General features: G+C 37.6%; 2 protein-coding genes across 3 annotated transcripts in view; one reads left to right on the forward strand and one right to left on the reverse strand.

Annotated features, from left to right (window-relative positions):
- Positions 1 to 5406: 5406 nt before the first annotated feature.
- Positions 5407 to 15440, reverse strand: LOC113619273 (uncharacterized). The gene is made up of 4 exons (XM_027104046.1): positions 15346 to 15440; positions 14858 to 15236; positions 10271 to 10343; positions 5407 to 7622 (listed from the first exon to the last, which is right to left on the reverse strand). Exons 1-4 carry the CDS (start codon positions 15438 to 15440, stop codon positions 7552 to 7554), a joined length of 618 nt encoding a protein of 205 aa, XP_026959847.1. The 3' UTR covers positions 5407 to 7551.
- USP53 (ubiquitin specific peptidase 53) overlaps positions 15184 to 18696 on the forward strand; it is a 64417-nt gene continuing 60904 nt past the window's right edge. For both annotated transcript variants that reach the window (XM_027103610.1, XM_027103611.1), the window contains exon 1: positions 15184 to 15386. The gene's annotated coding sequence lies outside the window, so the exon portion shown is untranslated. The remainder of the gene's footprint in view (positions 15387 to 18696) is intronic.

Consider the following 18696-nt stretch of genomic DNA (forward strand, 5'->3'; position numbering starts at 1 on the left):
TTGAGTAATTTTAGAGTCACCCTCTAAAGTCATTCAGGCACTCATAATCATAAAAAGTTGAACTTTCAGACTTTCAAACAAGCAATGTGCATGTTTAATTATGAAATCAGAGAAACACAAAAGCATACTCTGATTAAACCTGCTTGTTTCTGCTCAGCATTGTGCACACTTCTGATCGATGTAAACTTTTTTTTTTCTTTCCCCTGTAAGGGGCAAAGAAGGGAGAAAGAAGAAGAAATAAAGAGGACAGAAATGCACAACACTAACCATAAGGCTGAACGAAATCATCTAGTGTGATAACACTCCAAAAACATTCCTTTAAATGAAAATGTTTTCAACTTTTCAAAACTTTAGAAGAATTTCCATTATACTGTTCAACAGACTGACTTCTGGGTCATAAAATTTTATCTCCTATTTTATTTTGCCAATTTCTTGATGATCAGCTGGCCAATTGTTTTCTGGATAACACTAGGTCTGCATTAACAACTACAGCAATAGTTAGATCATTCTTGGCTTTTTTTTTTTTTAATATTTATGTATTTATTTGGCTGCATCAGGTCTTAGTTGTGGTACGCGGATCTTCGTTGCAGCATACGGGATCTTTTAGTTGCAGCATGCGGGATCTAGTTCCCTGACCAGAGATCAAACCCAGGCCCCCTTGCCTTGGGAGTGAGGAGTCTTAGCCACTGGACCACCAGGGAAGTCCTCATTCTTGGCTTTTAACTCTCCACTCCCTTCAATTTTCTCAAGGCTGGTATTTTCCATTTCTTAACTCAATATTTGAAAGGACTAGATAACTTAAAATAACTAATTATCAGTTATTACAAAATCAAGGCAAATATGGACAATAATTTTTAGTCAAAATGACCATTTATCCACTTAAAATTTTACATTTTCTAAATAGACCAATTTATAAATGTTTTAGCAGCGTGGAAATGGAGGGAGCCAATTATTCTCACAAAGGCTAAAGTGGAGCAGAATGTCTAGTCATGAGTGTGAAAGAACATCCTGAACTTTCCAACTCAGGGCACAGCTGTACCAGCCGACTTATTAATTCTGGAATTTCCTCACTCTGCTGCTTATGCAAGATAAAACTTACATGACATCATTGCAGTTTCCCAGCCACAACTGCTTTTTATTAAGCTTAGGAAAGTATTGCTCTGAATGCCCCTTTTCTTATGAAAAATACTTTCAACCTCCACATGCTCTATTCTGTAGGAAGAAGGGCAGTTCACTTTCTATGAAAGGTGGAAGAGTGCCAGGCTTTTGCCAAAAGAGCAAGCAAGGGGAATCTATTCCAAACTAACTGATCAAAGCACTTCACAAATATATCAAAGGATTTTTAGAAAATTATAATGCTTAAAAAAGTTAAACTTTTCAGAACTAAGAAAAATTAAAATTGTGTAAGAATTTCAATGGCTTACACGTTGAAGTATTATTAGATAAATAAAAGGGTACGTCCCTATTTGAATTCCTTAAATAAAAGAACTAGATTTCAACTCAGGATATAAACTTTCTCTGACTTCTCAATATAATGTGATTTCAATAGGAAGATTTGGTACATGTGGGCAAAGAGGGGGGAAAAATTATTTCTAAGCGGTTACAATTCAGTTTCAAAAACAATGTGCTTATTATTCTGGATTGTGTAATATTTTGAAGCACATTTCAATGACAACTTAGGCAGTGTAGGAGATGGCGACAGCTCAGGAAACAGAATTGGAAAGAGTCAGAAGGACAAAAGGTAAATTCAATTACTAATTGAAGAATTGGTATAGAAGCTGCAGCACTAGCAAAATAAATCTAAAAGAACAGGGGGAAAAAAGGAAGGCCAGAATGAAGCAGGCCGAAAGGAAATAACTGTGATATTTTATGGTTTCTAGAGCATTTTCCTTACCCCCTTTGAAGAAGTTTTGTTATATGTATATCAATTGTCTAATGTGAATTGTCACCCAAAATAGATAACTCTCATTACATTTTCTTTATCAACACGCACTTATAAATTGCATATTAAAGCGGTTGTATTTAAATGTGCCAGCTATCTGCTAATCTACCACAAATTAGTAATATAATCTCAAGCAATTTACTTCACTCTGGAAGTTTTCTCCAACTATTTATGTGTTTCAAAGGCCACTTCTGCCTAAGACCTTCCCTGACTACCCTTAAGAGAGCACACTTATAACCCCTTATTGTGCTTTTATTTTTCCTTTATAGCCCTTATTACTCCCTAACATAATGTGTTAGTCTGGGTCCTCTGAGGAGTAGATGCCAAGATGGGGTTAAACCTGCAAAAATTTTATTAGGAAAATTGCCCACATGAGAGAAAATGGGGAGAGAGTCAAAGAAAGGCGGGGAGAGAGTCAAAGAAAGGCTGGGAGAGACCCAAGGGACCTCAGATGGAACTGCATGGATATGTTCTAGACTGCCCAGCAGTCTAGGGAAGATTCAGCAAGGCTGTTGGAGGATCTGTGAGCCCAAGTCACCTGTAGGAGAGGTCCGGTGTTTCCCAGAAACGAGTCTGCCTTAGGGTCACTGTCATGGTCCCTCAGTGGCTGGGAGCAGACTGTGGAAGGCAGGCTCAGCAAGAATGCAGTGATGGAGGTCAGAGGGAGTAGAACTGGGGCCCTCAGACAACTACGTTAAGATCCACAAGATGTAGCCGCCACACATAATGTATGTAGTTATTCCTTTATTATTTATCTCTCCCACTCGAATGAATGTTCTCTGAGGGTAGAGACTTTGCTTTTTTATTAACTACTGTATCCTCTGTGCATGGTATATAGTAAAGAACAATAAAAGTTCATTAAATGTACCTTAATTATGGGGGTAATACTAGTATCTATCTTAAAAATTATATATTATACATTATATTACTGAATACATTGTAAATGCTTGATACATGTTAGCTATTATTATTAACAAAATAAAAAATTATCACACAGTAAGAAAGCAAAGGCATTTAGAATGAAGTTAGATTAGAGGTTACACTGGAACTGCTTTGGGATAAATATATTTGACCCTGATTTGGAGCTAATATATGTTGGCGCAATGAGTATATTAAATACATACATAATCAGAAACACTAATGTGGCCTGACTACTTTTTAGGATAAGCTTGTGCCAGCTCTATTCTCCAGACTCAAAACTGCAATTAAGGGAGACTTTTTAGGATCTTGCTAAAATAGTACTATTTCTTGTGAGCATTCACATATTTTGTAGGTCACTTGAGAATTTTAAAAAATCGATATAGTGGATACTTTCCTTGATCAGTATATACTACCTTTTTAGAAAATACATTATACAATCAGAAAGGAGTTCCTATGGACAGATGGCTACATAATCCTTCTTTTTTTTTTTTTAAACTAAAATGGCTTTTCATTTAAATAACTGTTTGGAATATTTCAAATCAGGAAGTATGTTGCCCCAGAATCCTAATGTTTTGGCACAGTCATCTCTAGAGTACAATGAATAAAAACAATCACCCCAAGTCCCCTTCTCTGGTGGGTTTCCATGTTGCTTAAAGAAATTAGGCATCTGGTAGTCATAAGCATGGAAAGGAGGTGATTCCTCTGTGAGCTGATGCTAACATAATGGAAAATTCACTTAAATACAATCAACCTGAAATAACTTTTTCTTTTCCAACTTATCTTGAAAAAGCAGGAATACTTTCTAAGCTTAATTTTAAACTCAGTTCCTAATATTTATTTTACCTTACTTCTACCTATGTGAAAAATTGGAGCTAATGAAGGTTCTGTAACACAACTGATTTGCCTCAGGTTCCAGGCCTCTTGTGCAAGGCTGTCTCTGAGCCATACAGCACTCTAGGCTCAGTTGCTATTTTGGTACATAAAGTCAAACATAAACATGGACCACATTTATTCAAAAAACATTCTTTACTTATGATGCATAGAAAGAGATGTAGATATAATTTATGGTTAATTACAATAAGTTTCCTCACAAACTCATCAAAATCTATTAAAAACACATTAAACTTATCATAATACTATAGACAATGTGCATGGCCCCCCTAAAATCAATATGGTGAAATCCTAACCTCCATGTGATAGTATTAGGAGGTGGGGCCTTTAGGAGGTGATTAAGTGATAAGGGCGTAGTCCTCATGAATTGGATTAGTAAAAGAGACTCCACAAAGCTCCCTTGCCCCTTCCCCCATGTGAGTACACAGAGAGGACATAGCCAAATATGAATCAGGAAGCAGGCTCTCACCAGACACCAATCTGTCAGTGCCTTGCTCTTGGACTTCCCAGCTTATAGAAATATGGGAAATAAATTTCTGTTGTCTATAAGCCACCCAGTCTATGGTATTCTGTTATAGTAGCCTGAACAGACTAAGACACATAGCAATGCAGAAAAATTATCATGTTTTTAGATGCATATATGTATAATGTATTAATTAGGGTTAATGATCATAATTATCATAATGTATTAGACTATGCATTACTATGTACTAGCCTATGTACAAATCCATACCCTGATGTTTACTTAAGTGTCCTCTTGTTAGCATACCAAAAGGATATTAATATTTAAGATATAATAGGAATAAGCAAAAAAGTTGTATTTTACCAAATACAACCCACTAGTACTATGTTAATAGTGTAACGAAATACTCTCTTTGGTTTAAATAAACAACCATTTACTTAGAATCACAGCACTTTAGAATTAGACTCTATCTTGAAATACTCTAGATCAATTCCCTCATTTACAGAATAGAAACTTAGATCAGAAAAGTTAAGGAACTGGCTCAGTCTCACGTTGCATGTCTAAAATTAGAACCCAAGAGTCCTGCTTCTGATCTAACATTCCTCCCACTAACTTATTCTCTCTCCTATCTCAGTGGAGAACACAATCATCCAGATGATGGGCACAAACCACACACCTTCTGGTAACACAACATACTGTACATGATTTAATATTTATCTATATCTATATAAATATAGCCTTATATAATTTGTATACCTTATTTATTAGCCACAGAGAAATAAAACTCTGAATTGGGGTAATGTTAATAAAATGTGGAACCAGAGAGTAAAGGCTTTTTTTTTTTTACAATATCAAGAAGTTTTACTTTAATCAGTAAAAAATTTTAATGTGACAATATCAAACCAAAATGAATATTCTTTCCTAACTGGAAGGGGGTAAATTTCCATACTGTATTAAAAAAAAAAAAAGAGTAAACATTGCTCCTTCCACCAGAAACCTCTTGGTCCATGTCTTTCAACCTATAGTTGTGTTCAGTTAGGTGGTGTAAAAATTAACTTAGATGGTTATGATCAGCAGCTTTTCAAATGAAACAGAATAAGGGAAAAGAAAACATCAGAGCATATCACTCATAGAAATAGTATTATTTCAGGAAACTACTGATTTTGCTTTATATATATGTTCATGCAAACTGGATCACAATGTAAAATATATTGCATATTCTAGGTTGCAGTCTAAAATGTTTGAAAATTACTGTTGTACCTACTACTAAATGCTGTTTAAAATTTAAATGTCAGCACTGTTAATAGCAAGTGGAATGGCTTTTCTCCATCACATCAAAACTATTATAACTAATTTGATAAAGAGTTATTCAGAATTAAAAGAATTTGAAACAGTAGCAGAACAAAACTTGTAGAAAACAATTTAATCAGAAAACCTTGATTTAAAAATGTACAAAATGGCATTAACACACATTCCAGGGATATTACTTGCCAAGAGTTGGTTTGTTTTTTTCTCCAGCACAATTTCAGTTTGAGGGCTTGTTTTACAGATAAGAGACTAAAAAACTCAAGAGCACTAACAGTTAAGAAATAAAGAAATTAAATACTCTAAAATTTCTGCCTTTACCTATACTTCTTTGAATTATTTCTATCACTGAATATTTTCCAACAATTTTATTACTGTATTAAAAAGTAAACCTTTTTTTCCTTTGACTGTGAAGTGAATTTCAACAAGGAAGTTCAACTTGAAAACAATGGTGCCCTGAATATTTTTGTCATCTTTACAAAGAAAATTGCTCTCCAGGGCAACTTCCTTTGGGTTCATGGCTTTAGCCAATACGCTATGAGCAAAAGATATGGTGTTATTTTACTATTGTATTTCTTGAAGAACTACCTCAAAAACAAGGCAGTCTAAGATATATAGTTGTGTGTGTGTGTGCACGCACACACACGTCACAGAGTAAGTTTGGTAAATTTCCAAACGCCATAGTGTTGTTCATAAAGTCAGAGTACTACCACAGATATCACAATTGAGAAAAAGAACATCTTTTCCTGTGACGTGCTCTTGACTTCTTCCTTATGTTCCCCTTCCCGTGTCTTTCAGAAGGGCACAAAGGTGTCAAGTATGTTTATCACCAGTATTTGAACATAGAAGAAATCTGATTGCACTTTAAGAAACAAAAGAGTACTATCTCCTATGAAACTTTCAGAATATTTCAGGGAAAATATTTCACACCAGGAAAATTCTGTGACTAGGAATTGCTTCTATCAGTGTCTAGCATGAGCCTAGGTAACTTTACCTCCTTGAGCTTAAGTGTTATCATCTGTACAGTGAGGGATTTTAGCAAACTAATCTCTCAGATCCTCTTTATCTCTAAGATTCTAAAGAATTGTATAAATAAAACGTTATAAAACTTGTTTTTGAAAAAAATTAAAGATAAATTATACTAATGCACAAAAATCCTAGTGAATCCTAGGCTTTCAATCAAAACCTAGATGTTTTCGGCCTTTAATTCTGGATCTGTTAGTATAGCACATATTGCCTTCCTCATTCCTACTTACTCTACTGTATTTCCATGGCTGTAACCAGACGTCATACTTAACTGGTAAGTTCCTTTACTTAGTCATTCAGTTTGCTTATTGAGTGCCTCCTATATGCCAGACACTGTACTAGGTACCCCACTTTCACTGTCTCTAACATAAGGATATTAATAATATCCAAATATTAATATTTTATGGTTGTTAGGAAAGTTAAATAATGTAATTTGCATAAAACACTTAGTTTGTGGTGTATTTTGGAATTAAGTAACAACTGGGAAAAGGCCCCATTTCACATCTTCAGCGTTTAGAACCACGTGGCTCAATCCCTTCCTTTATGGATTAAGAGGTTAAAAGAGGTGAGCTGACCTCCCACAGGCTCAGCTCCTTGAGAGCAAGAGTTCCATAACTCTCCATCCATTCTTTCTATCATATTATGCTGCTTCTGAACGTAAGCAATTCCACTATCTGTTTCTTTCATTCTTTCTCTCAGATTACAAAACGTTACTAGAAAAAAAAACATGCAAATAAATGCCCACAGGGGTGGCAATGCTACTAATCCTGTCAACAGTAACCCAGTTAGGGATTAGCTAGGACACCTTGCTATGTATAGATGAGGAAACTGGGTTTTAGAGTAGTTAATAACTGCTCAAGGTCACACAAACAATAAATGGTAAAGTCAGGATTTGAACATAGGTCTGTCCAAGTCTAAAGGCCATGCTCTTTTATGATACCGTGTTGCCCTTAAACACGGTCTCTACTTGGCTTTCTAAACAATTTTAATGCTGCCATGAGGGTTAACGTGGGCTACAGCTGGAGCTGAATGTCAGGAATCCAGCCTTCATCAACATTTTCCTCAATGATTTAGCTGCAGACAAAGAAGATATAATTAATTCTGGCAATATAAAAACTGAGGAAGAATAGTGAATTTTAAGAAATATGGGCTAAAACTTCAAAACCTAATAGGATGTTTTAAAGAAATGAACGAAACAGATGATGAAGATGCTTGTGTTCTGAGGCAATATAAGCATTTGTGTCCAAAAAAACTAATGGCATTAAAATTTGTGAAACTCAGCTTAATGCCAATTCATAAAAACAAAATAATGGAACAAAAAATTTAGTATTTTGAACATAAACTTATATTGGCTAACAAAGTGACATAGCTACAAAATAGGTTAAAACAATCTTACTTAAACTGTCCTGATAAAAACAGTGTCTGAACCAAAAAAGGAAATAATTTCCCCAAACCATAATCAAGCTAATTGCAAAAACCTGTTTTTATTTTTGGGCACCACATTTTTTCAGAAGTTGACAACAAAAGTGAATCCTGAATTCAGTTTCATGGATTATGAAGACTGTTACTGCATTTTCCAGGGGCATGTTGATGAGTCCACTGTCAGTGAACGTAGGTAAGAGCCTCCTTAGATGAAGGCCCACATAGAGGAAAAAGCATCTTAGATGATGACAGAAAAATGTCTTCCTGTAACTGATACCTTAAATATCTTTTTCACTTTTTTTTTTTTTTGTGGTACGCGGGCCTCTCAATGTCGTGGCCTCTCCCGTCGCGGAGCACAGGCTCCAGACGCGCAGGCTCAGTAGCCATGGCTCCCGGCCCCGCCGCTCCGCGGCACGTGGGATCCTCTCGGACCGGGGCACAAACCCGTGTCCCCTGCATCGGCAGGCGGACTCTCAACCACTGCGCCACCAGGAAAGCCCTCTTTTTCACTTTTGATTTTAGATCAAAGTCAAATAAATTTAAACCATGGGCTCATGCATATTTATGTTCTTTAGTTCTCATTCTTTACATTCTACTTGTATTTTAATTTCCCATAGCTCTGATTCTTTTTCTTACTTACATTTGACCATTGTTTTATGTTATATACTAGAATTCATTTTATTTTATTTTTTAGAATTTACTTTAAATCTTTGTAGGATAAGGCGAAGTGTAATGAATGAATGAATGAATGAGTGGATTAGTTTAATATTTACTAGGGCTTCAAAAAATTGTTGAGAGAACTGAGTACTTTTAGCTTGAAAACACAAAAGATGTTTTCAAAGTTCAATAGCATCTTATGGAAAAGAGAATATAGATTTCTGTTGCTATAAAGGACAGAAAATAAGACCAGTGTGTAGAAATTACTAGAAGGTGAAGTTCAACTCACTGTGATGAAAATTTCTTAATAGTTAAAGAGGTCTTAAAAAGGAACAGGATGCCCCACAAAGCATCAGGTTTTCTATCACTGTCACTATATTTGAACAGACGTTGGACAACCACCAGCAGGGATGATCCTTTAGTGAGTGGGAGGCTGGACAGGTGGAATCTAAAGCCTCCTGCATCTTTGAGATTGTAATAAAATACATGTAATAAAATACATATTATGGCAAGAAAAACAATACATAGGTTCTTATAGCATCATGTTATCATTGATGACAGCAGTATTGGTAATCATAATAACAACACTAATGGCCATAATAACACAGTATAAGACTTTACAATTGCTTATATCTGGGGCATCATCAAAAGACATCATATATAAGCATTATTTCTCATCCCAATTTTACAGATAAGAAAATTAGGACGTTTCAAAGTGAAATAACAAACAAAGGTAATGAAATTGCCTAAGCTGACAATAAGTCAGCAAAAATTAAGGAGGTTATTTGCTAAACTACTAACTGGTTAACTAGCTAATGTTGACTCTAGTATATAAGAGGCTTAGAAAGGTTGAGATGTAAGTTTTGCCTAATGAAGAGCTGGCTGAGATGCCACGGATATTGAATTTGATCTTCTGATGTTTAACAACATGTCATGCTGCAGAACTTTGAAGAGTCCAGAGAACACTCAATTCCTGAATTACCTATTTTATAAGAGGATAGAGAAACTTCAGGGACCCTCTCTCTCCCCACTCTCCCCATCTCTGCCTTATTCTTTCAGACCAGATACTATAAATGACAAGGCACACTGCCACAAGAACCTCTGAGCTCACAGTTTTATAGCTTTGCAATCAGAGAAAAAAGGGATCTCTCCTGTAAGCTCTAATTTGAAAACTCCTGGGAAAGAATGCTGATTAGCATGAATCACCCATATACCAATCACCAGAGCCAGAAAATGGTGAAATGCCCCACAAGGAGTTGTGCCCATCCTGTGGTTTAGTGGTGTGGATTACTAAAAGCAGGAAAAGACAAAGCAATGTATGTCCACAATACATATTTTCTTAATTGAAATAACTGAAATGTATAATAACCAGGCACTTCTAAATACATCTTTGAAATGGCTTTTTTTAGATGTGCATATATTAAAAAATTAAGTCTTCTAAACTTAGAGATTACTTGATCAAAAATATTATAATTTTACCTCATTTTTGGTTCTATTCTCCCTTATTTCTTTTTTTCCTTCCAGATTTTTATGATCTCACAGACATGAGTTAATTTGGCCATAATATGACTCTACTTCTGGTTCTGATTGTGAGGAGCTACTTAAGAAGGAAGGGTATTCGTGGAACACATCTGAATACTGACCGCAGACCAGCAGCCTTCCAGAAGACACTCTTAGTGACGACAACTTCTTTCCAGGTGTCTTCACTCTTGGTAACTGTATATTTTAATTTTACAGAAAAAAAGAAAAAGAAGAAAAGAAAGCCTTATTGTTAAGTTTCCATTCAGTGACTTATTGTAGATACAGATTCAGGTGTCGAACAACTCGTTACTGATGCTTACTCTGTGCCACTGTATTAGACTTTACAGAAAGAATGATGATCAAGAGAGAGGTGTTTCATGGGATCTTCTTCCTAGATAGTGAGGAAGACAATAAACAAATAAACAAATAAGCTAAATAATCACATGTTGTGAAAAATGGTATGAGATGAATAAACAGAACACTGTGATAGAGGTAAGCAGGGAGTTCTAGGTCAAGGATGACTTTTCCAAGAAGATGAAGCTAAAACTAAAGTATAAAGGATGAAAAGGAGTCAGCCACTTGGAGACTCAGGGGAAGGTGCTGTAGGTCAGCGTTTCTCAACCTTGGCACTATTGACATTTTGGACCATACAATTCTTTATTGTGGGGGACTGTCTTGTCCATTGTGGGATGTTTAGCAGCATCACTGGCCTCAACCAACTGGATACCAGTAGTGGCACCCCTTCCCCACCCTAACTGTGACCACCAGAAATGTACTGGCCTTTGCCAAATGTCCCCTGGGAGAAAAAAAATCATCCCCAGTTGAGAACCACTGTTCCAGGCAAAGAGAATAAAGAATGTAAAATCCTTGAATAGCATGAGATGCTGTTAGGGAAGTAAGGATAGATCATTAGTCCATTCAGGGGTCTGCAGGCCTTGGCAAGAATTTGGATTTTATTTTATGTAAATAGTAAGCCATTGAACAATTTTAAGTTGGGGAGTAACACGTTGACATTTACAATAGGCTACTTTGGCTCCTGTGTGGGAAATAGATTTAAAACCATGAGGATAAATGAGATCTCAGGACCAGGCACTGTGGAACATTATTTATCTTCATTTAGAAGATAAAAGTAGACTGCAAAGTATAAGAGAAAACAGTATGAAAAGGAGCAACCAAAGAGGTTGGAGGAAAGCCATGAAAGAGGATGGTGTTACAAAAACTGGAAGGTGAGTCAAGGAGGAAGTGGTCGACTGTAACTAGATTTTTCTGGTTGGCCTCATCATCAAGTCACAGACTGAAGATTTCTCTGGAATTGCACTGGCTTAGCTCATCTTCTTGCCTAACTACAATTTCCTCTACAAATCTTCTGTATATAATTCCAAACTAAACAACCTGTTCAAGAACTTATAAAGGCTTCCTATTATAGCCCTGCATTGGCCTTGTTCATTCCTGTTTCTAAAACTTTGCTCTTGAAGTAGACATGTTTCCTCCTCAGTGCCTTCAAATATGCCTACCTATGAACCTTCCAAGCTGAAGCTCATATCTGATCTCCCACAGAAGCTTTCCCCAACAATTTTCGTCCACACGGATGTCTCTATTTTCTAAAAAATCAACAAAACTTCCAGTTTTTCACTCTATCCGCTGAACACATTAGTTAAGGCTCATTGCCTGGAAATACAACAATGAAAAAATACGGTCCCTGCTCTCTAGAAGCTTACTAAGAAAATAACACTTGTCAATATTTCCTTGATGCATTTAGGAAAAAAGGAGTCTGCCTCATATCCAATCCTGAGGGAGCCATTCAGCTATTTCTCTATACTGTATTTCACTTTACCTCACCCAGCTGATTCATGCTTTGCCACGCCTTTAGATGTTGATTACCTCCTGGAACTACTGGATCACAGCTCCTCAGGAAAGAATATTGCTTCTCTTACCACTTATCAGTGACAGGGTGAATATATCCTCAAGATGGTACATCTCCCAAAGTCTGAGTTATAATCACTCCAGAATAATAGTTAAGAGGCGTTTAAGTATGGTGGTGCTGATGATGTAATCTTTGGGTAGGCCTCATTCAAACAGTGTAAGATGATCTTTGGCATTCCAACTCTACTCCCTTTCATGATCTCAAGCCAGTGCGAGGTGCAGACATTTTTATTAATTTGGTTCCACCCAATAAATAACTATTGAATCAAACATACACACATATCCCCCAAGGACAAACAGTAATTCTCAGAGGCAATACATTTAAAACCTATGTTGTGACATTTCTAACTACAAAGTTTTCTAGGAGCAACTCCTGCCCTAAAATGCAGTGCACTGTCAGTTTTCCTTTTTTCTATGTTTGCTTCAGGCTGCCCTCTTGATGCTTAACTTGTGACCTATTATAAGTCTATCATTTAAAACTCAGTACTTAAATATGCCAAGAACTGGTAGAAAGTTTGAAATTACACGATTAAAAAAGTGTACAGTCAGGGTTTAGTCAAAATTTTTTTAAATTAATTCATTAATTTTTGGCTGCGTTGGGTCTTCATTGCTGTGCACGGGCTTTCTCTAGTTGTGGGGAGTGGGGGCTACTCTTTGTTGCGGTGCACAGGCTTCCCACTGTGGCGGCTTCTCTTGCTGCAGAGCACGGGCTCTAGGTGCGCAGGCTTCAGTAGCTGCAGCACGTGGGCTCAGTAGTTGTGGTTCGTGGGCTCTAGAGCACAGGCTCAGTAGTTGTGGCTCACGGGCTTAGTTGCTCAGCGGCATGTGGGATCTTCCCGGACCAGGGATCGAACCCGTGTCCCCTGCATTGGCAGGTGGATTTTTAACCACTGTGCCACCAGGGAAGCCTTTAGTCAAATTCTTGAGCAAGGTGAACTGGGCATTCTTCTATAATCTCGAAATGAGGAAGGGAGATAGTATGAATCTTCATTATCCACAGTCCAAATTATTTTTCAAGAGTGCTCTGTCAGTTACATTTGCAAAGAAATATAGTACAACATAATTGTTATAATATAAATAAGTCCAGAAATGGTGAAAGAAGGGCAAGTCTGTCTCAGGAAGTTATGAAAGGTTCCAGGGAAGAAATAAGTACTCAACTGAGACCTACAGGATCTTGAGAGAACCTAGTAGAATCAAAGAAGTGCAAGGAGTTCAGTATAGCTAGTGTGGAGTAAATGGGCAAGAATGGCAGATGAGATTAACAGTCTGGGGCCAGATCATGAAGAGGATGGGGGCCCCTGAAAAAATCTTGGTGAGGAATATCACGATTATATTTTCATGTTAGAAAAACTATTAATAGGCTGGAGGTTGGACTGGAGTGGGAAATAACTAGATGCTATTGCAATAGTCAAGGGAGATGAGTTAGGAGAGATGATTACTTGATGGATTAAGGCAGTGAGAATGGAGATTAAAAAGAGAGGTGGATTTGAGAGATCCTTAAGGAGATGAGTCAACAGAATTTGATATTAGGATAGAGGAAATGAAGGAAATGTAATAGCGGGGTACCCATGGATTCTTGACTTGGGCAACTGGGTGCTATTATCTGAAATAGGGAATGAAAGCAGGCTAGGTTCCAGATGGTTGGGAAGAGATACGGCAGTAAGAATAGGGAATGGTAAAGATGCCCACGTCAATTTGGGACATAGTTAAGTACCTATATGAAATCCAAACGAAGATGCTGTTGCTTAAAAGTGTCTAACCTGAAGATACACATTTGGGAGTCCATGGTGCCCAGGATACTTAGTAGGTAAGTCCATCATGGGGAAGAGATTGCTCAAGGAGACGAGGACTAACAACAAAAGAAAATGGATAGTTTGGAAACACAGAGGGCACACATAAGAAGAAAAATATTTAAAGTGCATCAAAGAGGTAGTTGCAGAAGCAGGAGAAAGTGGCACTAAGGAAACCAAGTGTAGAATTAATGGTGCTATTTTTTAAATGTAGAGTATTTTTTCCCTCATTCTCCAAACGTTTTAAATTTCCTGAAGGCAAGAATCATGTCTGAAATTTCACTGTATTTTCTTGAGTGCTCAATTCAGCGAAGGGAACATTAAATGTTCAGTAAATTCTCATTGATTCAGTCCCAGGTACTCTTCGCTTATACCGACCTAAAACGTTTTTTCGTTCTGTTTCTTCAAATAAACGTTTAGAGTTACCTACGAGTTTAGTTAAATCAGTTTTTATAATCTCTATGTTGTACCTGCAACAGCTTTGAAATGAGTTCCAAAACCTTACTACTTATTGGGAGGGATCAGTAGACAGTGGGTTTTTCATTTACTACTGTTCCTAAGAAACAAGTTATTCCAAAACAAAGTTTAGCCCATTCCCCAAGCATTAGCTTGCAACTTAAAACCTGTTGAAAGCACAGTAAGGAGGCAGACACATTTTTCTCACCACAATTAACCATTAACCGGGTCAACGTGTTTATTAAGTCTTTCAATTTATTAATAGTCACGAAACAACCAGCTGGGTATATACACTCATACCAATGGAAGTCATTTAACTGCAAACAGATGCTAAAGAGAACTGAGTATTCGCAAGGGTTTCGAGGCCAGGCAGTACAGGTTTTCTCTGAGGTAACAACTCCTAACTTAAAGCCCAGTCCTTGGTGGATTCGCGTCCCTGAGCTTAGAAAATACTGAATAAACAAACGACCAAGCGTATCGGAATAATCACCTCCACCTGAGGAGCTATCCCTTCTTCCCCTCTACACCACACAGACCAACCTGCAGCCACCTTTCTCCAACAGCTAAGCCACAGCGCTCCGCTCCCGCCTTAGGAAAAATGGTCAACCTCCTGCTCTCGCGGGATCTTGCGCCTCCGAGTAAGTCAACTGGATCGCGCGCCCCAACGAACCCCCGCGGGAACACAGTTCGGCAGGTCCCGAAAGCCGGGAAATCGCGTGCGGGGGCGGAGCCAGCTCGGTGAGCATGAAGGCGGGGCCCGCTCCAAGGAGGCGGGGCGGGGGCGAGGCGGGGATTGGGGCGGGGCTCCCAGGACCTGTTGATCGCAGGTGTCACTGCCCTGACTGGCAGTGTTGAGACGTGTGCGCATGCTCCGTGCGCAGGATCGCGCTTTGGGCGGCGGAGACCAGTCTCCTCAGCTCTAGTTCCCGGTGAGACCCGGTTACGGTGGCAGCTGTTGGTGTGTCAGCCTGTTGTCAGCTTGAGGCGGAGCTGGGCCAGCGGGAGGTAGAAGGCCCGTATTTCTCTACCTGAGCCGCACTCTCCCCTCACTAAAAGGACAGAGCTCAAGGTAAGTCTCCAAAACTAGTCCCTGGATGGAGGTCCAACGACCTGCTACCCCCATGGGCCTGACTCGGAGACCCTCATTCCAGTCCCAGGCCTCGTCTCTCCCCTTGCAGTCCCGCGACCTCCTCTCCCACCCCACCCTCCTCGGGGCAGACTCAGGGCTCTTTGCCCGGGTTCTAGCGCCCGAGGTCACGCAGCTTCCCCGCCTCCTTCCCGCCGCGTCCGGGATCTGGCGGAGATGCCTTTGGCCAGGCTGGAGGCGCGCGCGAAGGGAGGAGGTGCTGTACTTACTGGGTCGTGGTTGTTAGTTGCTGCTGTGTTTGAGGGCTGGCCCGGGGCAGAACCTGGGATCCTGCTGGGTCGTTTACAGCATTGGGATTATGAATATTACGCTTACCTGGCGCCTGCCCCTCACTTTTCAAGCCACTGCCTCTCCCGAGCAGCAGCTTTTGAAAGGGGTCCAGGTAGTTATGTTGCCCTCTTCGGAGAAGAGATGATTCGTGAGAATCTTTGGGCTGGTGGTTTCTGGGTGGTAGTAGTAATTTAGAAAGTTAATGTTTAGCTTCTAAATGGCGACTTATGGGACGTTTACCAAACTACTTTTAAACATCGTTGGAGAACAGGAAGTACTTGCACAGGTGTAATACCCTCCGTTTCTAAAGACTGCAATCTGAGCGTGCTCTGAGGTTTTGTTATCCTGCTACAAGGTTTTCTTTATCAATGCGAAGCCTGATTAATGCTTGCAAAATGTACTGCAAGGCTTTATTTGTTAGATAGCAGAGTTGCCAAATGTTTTCTCATCTGGAAAAAAATATGTATTTTTTTGCAAGGAGTTTTCAAGGCTATTTCTGAAGGATGTTTAAATTTAGCAGGGTCTTTGTGATTAGGGTCTGATTCACTTTTCTGTTCTTTAAGGGAAAGCGTTGCTAATTCTCAATATTTAAAAGGAGGAGAAATTGCTAACAAAATTGTGATTGAAATGAACTTTTGGCTAAGTTAATACTTCTTGTTAGTTTAATTTTCTATGTCTTTTCAGTTCCATGATGATAGTCTAGGCATAAATCCTTAATCTTGTAAAGAGAAACTAAAACAAACGAAACTTATTTTGCAAAATCAGAATATATGATTTATCTACCATTGTCATAATTCCAAATAGACAAACTCACTGTAGGTAGGAGTTAATTATGTTCTGAAAAAACAAGGTTTTTGTTTTTATTTTACATTTTAGACGTTTTTAAAATGAGCTCTTTGGACAATTTGTTTAGGTTCATGATTACTGGTGATAAATCATGATGGTGATTTATTCAACTCAACTCACTGGTAGTTAGTGTATTTTTTACTACAGTGTGAAAAATAAGCAACCAAGAACAGATCTTTCCTTTTCCCTATTAACTAAAAAAACCTTTTTATAAATGTATGTAGATTGCGTATAGTTCATGGAACTTGACACCAATAGTCATTCATTAATATTATTTTCTTTAGAAGATACAAAAAAGTAGTTTTTACAAGGAAAGCAATTTTAATGGTGGAAGGGCACCATTTTTCACCTAGTTTTCTTTTTCTTAAAAAAAGAAATCACAAAACTTATGGTTTTAGTATGTACTGTGGGTCAAGATCTTTTCTATTATTTAGTGTCATATGTTTATTTTAAACTGTGTAGTATCAACAATTTTGGGATCATGGTTTAGGAGTTTGTTTTAGCAAGACAAAGAGTTTAAAGATGAAAATTCTGTTTTAAGGTAGTGTACACATTCAAAAGTCAAAATCACAGTTATTTTCCCTGCTGGTACTGTTTGGAACTCACCTATCATGCTAGAAAGGACATTTTTTACCCTACAGTTTTCCAAAAATATGTTTGAAATCTATAAAGTGGTAGATTGAGCTATCCTACAAGGATGTTTAGTTACTAAAATACTTAGCAGATCTTGGTATTTGACAGCTTTAACTATAAGGTTTTTCTTAATTATAAGCCCTAAGGCACGCTACAGTAAGGTAACTTAGATATTTCATATGGAAGTATTTTGACCACAGGGTGTGCTAGATGTGTTTGGGCTCAAAAGATTGTCAGTATAGCCTACTGTTGCTCATGAGCTCTTGGATTAAAGGAGGAAGTGTGCTAATTTATGTCATATTTGGAGAGATAGCTACAAATTAGTGATGATACATATGTAGCATTAGTGTATTATTAATTTTGTACAGATGTAACGATTTTAGAAAATTTTGCATTACAGTATATGCACACAATAGGAACAAGGAATGTTCTACCACAGATAAAATTTTCAGAGGTTATTTAAACTTTAAATAACTATTTAATATCCTAATCTTGGCTAGTTATTTTCTTTAAATAATAGGAATACTACATATATAGAATATTTAGGCAAAAGTATTTTTTCTTTGCTTTTCCAAGTTAATCCATATCCTCTATCAGCAGTTCTTTTATAAACTAAGGGTACATGATTAGAACTGTGGTCTGTGGTTAGGACTGAATTTTAATGTAATTGGTTTTCTTTGGAATCATATATATTCTTTTTTTTTTCTTCCTTTTTAATTTTAGTCCCATGAATTTTATTTTGTGCTTTACAAACATTATTCTGAGGCATCCATAGGCTTCATTAGGCCATCAAAGGTGTCCATGACATACCCCAGAGTGCCACAAAACATTGCATATGGTTGAAGAAATTTTGTTTTAGATGAGTCACTTCAGAAAAGTTGCTTCATATATTTGTAATTCATCAGAAAATAAAATGTTATACAACATAAATCATATTTCAATATCTTAGCTGTTTTAATGAATAAAGTCAGTTATCTGAGCTGTTGTGGTATTTTTGAATTAACTTGGAAATAATTACATTAGTCTTTTAGTCTTCTATTTTTTACAAATATTGACATGCAAAAAGCAGTTTGGAGAAATACTTTTCCTTTGGAATTTGGAAGGTTTTTTTTTTTTACTTTTTGTGATTTTTCCAAGCTAGCAAATTTATCCAGTAAATATTTATTGACCTATTGTTGTATGCTAGGCACTAGAGATTGGAAAATTAATAAGACAATGTTGAAGTAGTCAGAAATAAGAGTTCTACCTTTCCTAAGCCTTGTCTTTGGCTATTCCCAATCCTCCCCCAACTGCATTGAGTTTACAAAGATAAAACAGTCTTTTTCTTACACCCTTGCTTTTGCAACGTGCTGCTTCCCTTCTCTTCCAGCTTCCTAGTCATCTATACCACACCTGTGAATTATCTTCATTTTTGGTTACCACTGTATTTTTTACATCTCATTGTTAAAGATTTATAGAGGGAAGAGGGAAAAACTAAGGGAAT

The sequence above is a fragment of the Aethalodelphis obliquidens genome, unplaced genomic scaffold (assembly GCF_003676395.1).
Source record: "Aethalodelphis obliquidens isolate GAN/ISIS:26980383/991018 unplaced genomic scaffold, ASM367639v1 scaffold6, whole genome shotgun sequence".
Taxonomy (NCBI): Eukaryota; Metazoa; Chordata; class Mammalia; order Artiodactyla; family Delphinidae; genus Aethalodelphis; species Aethalodelphis obliquidens.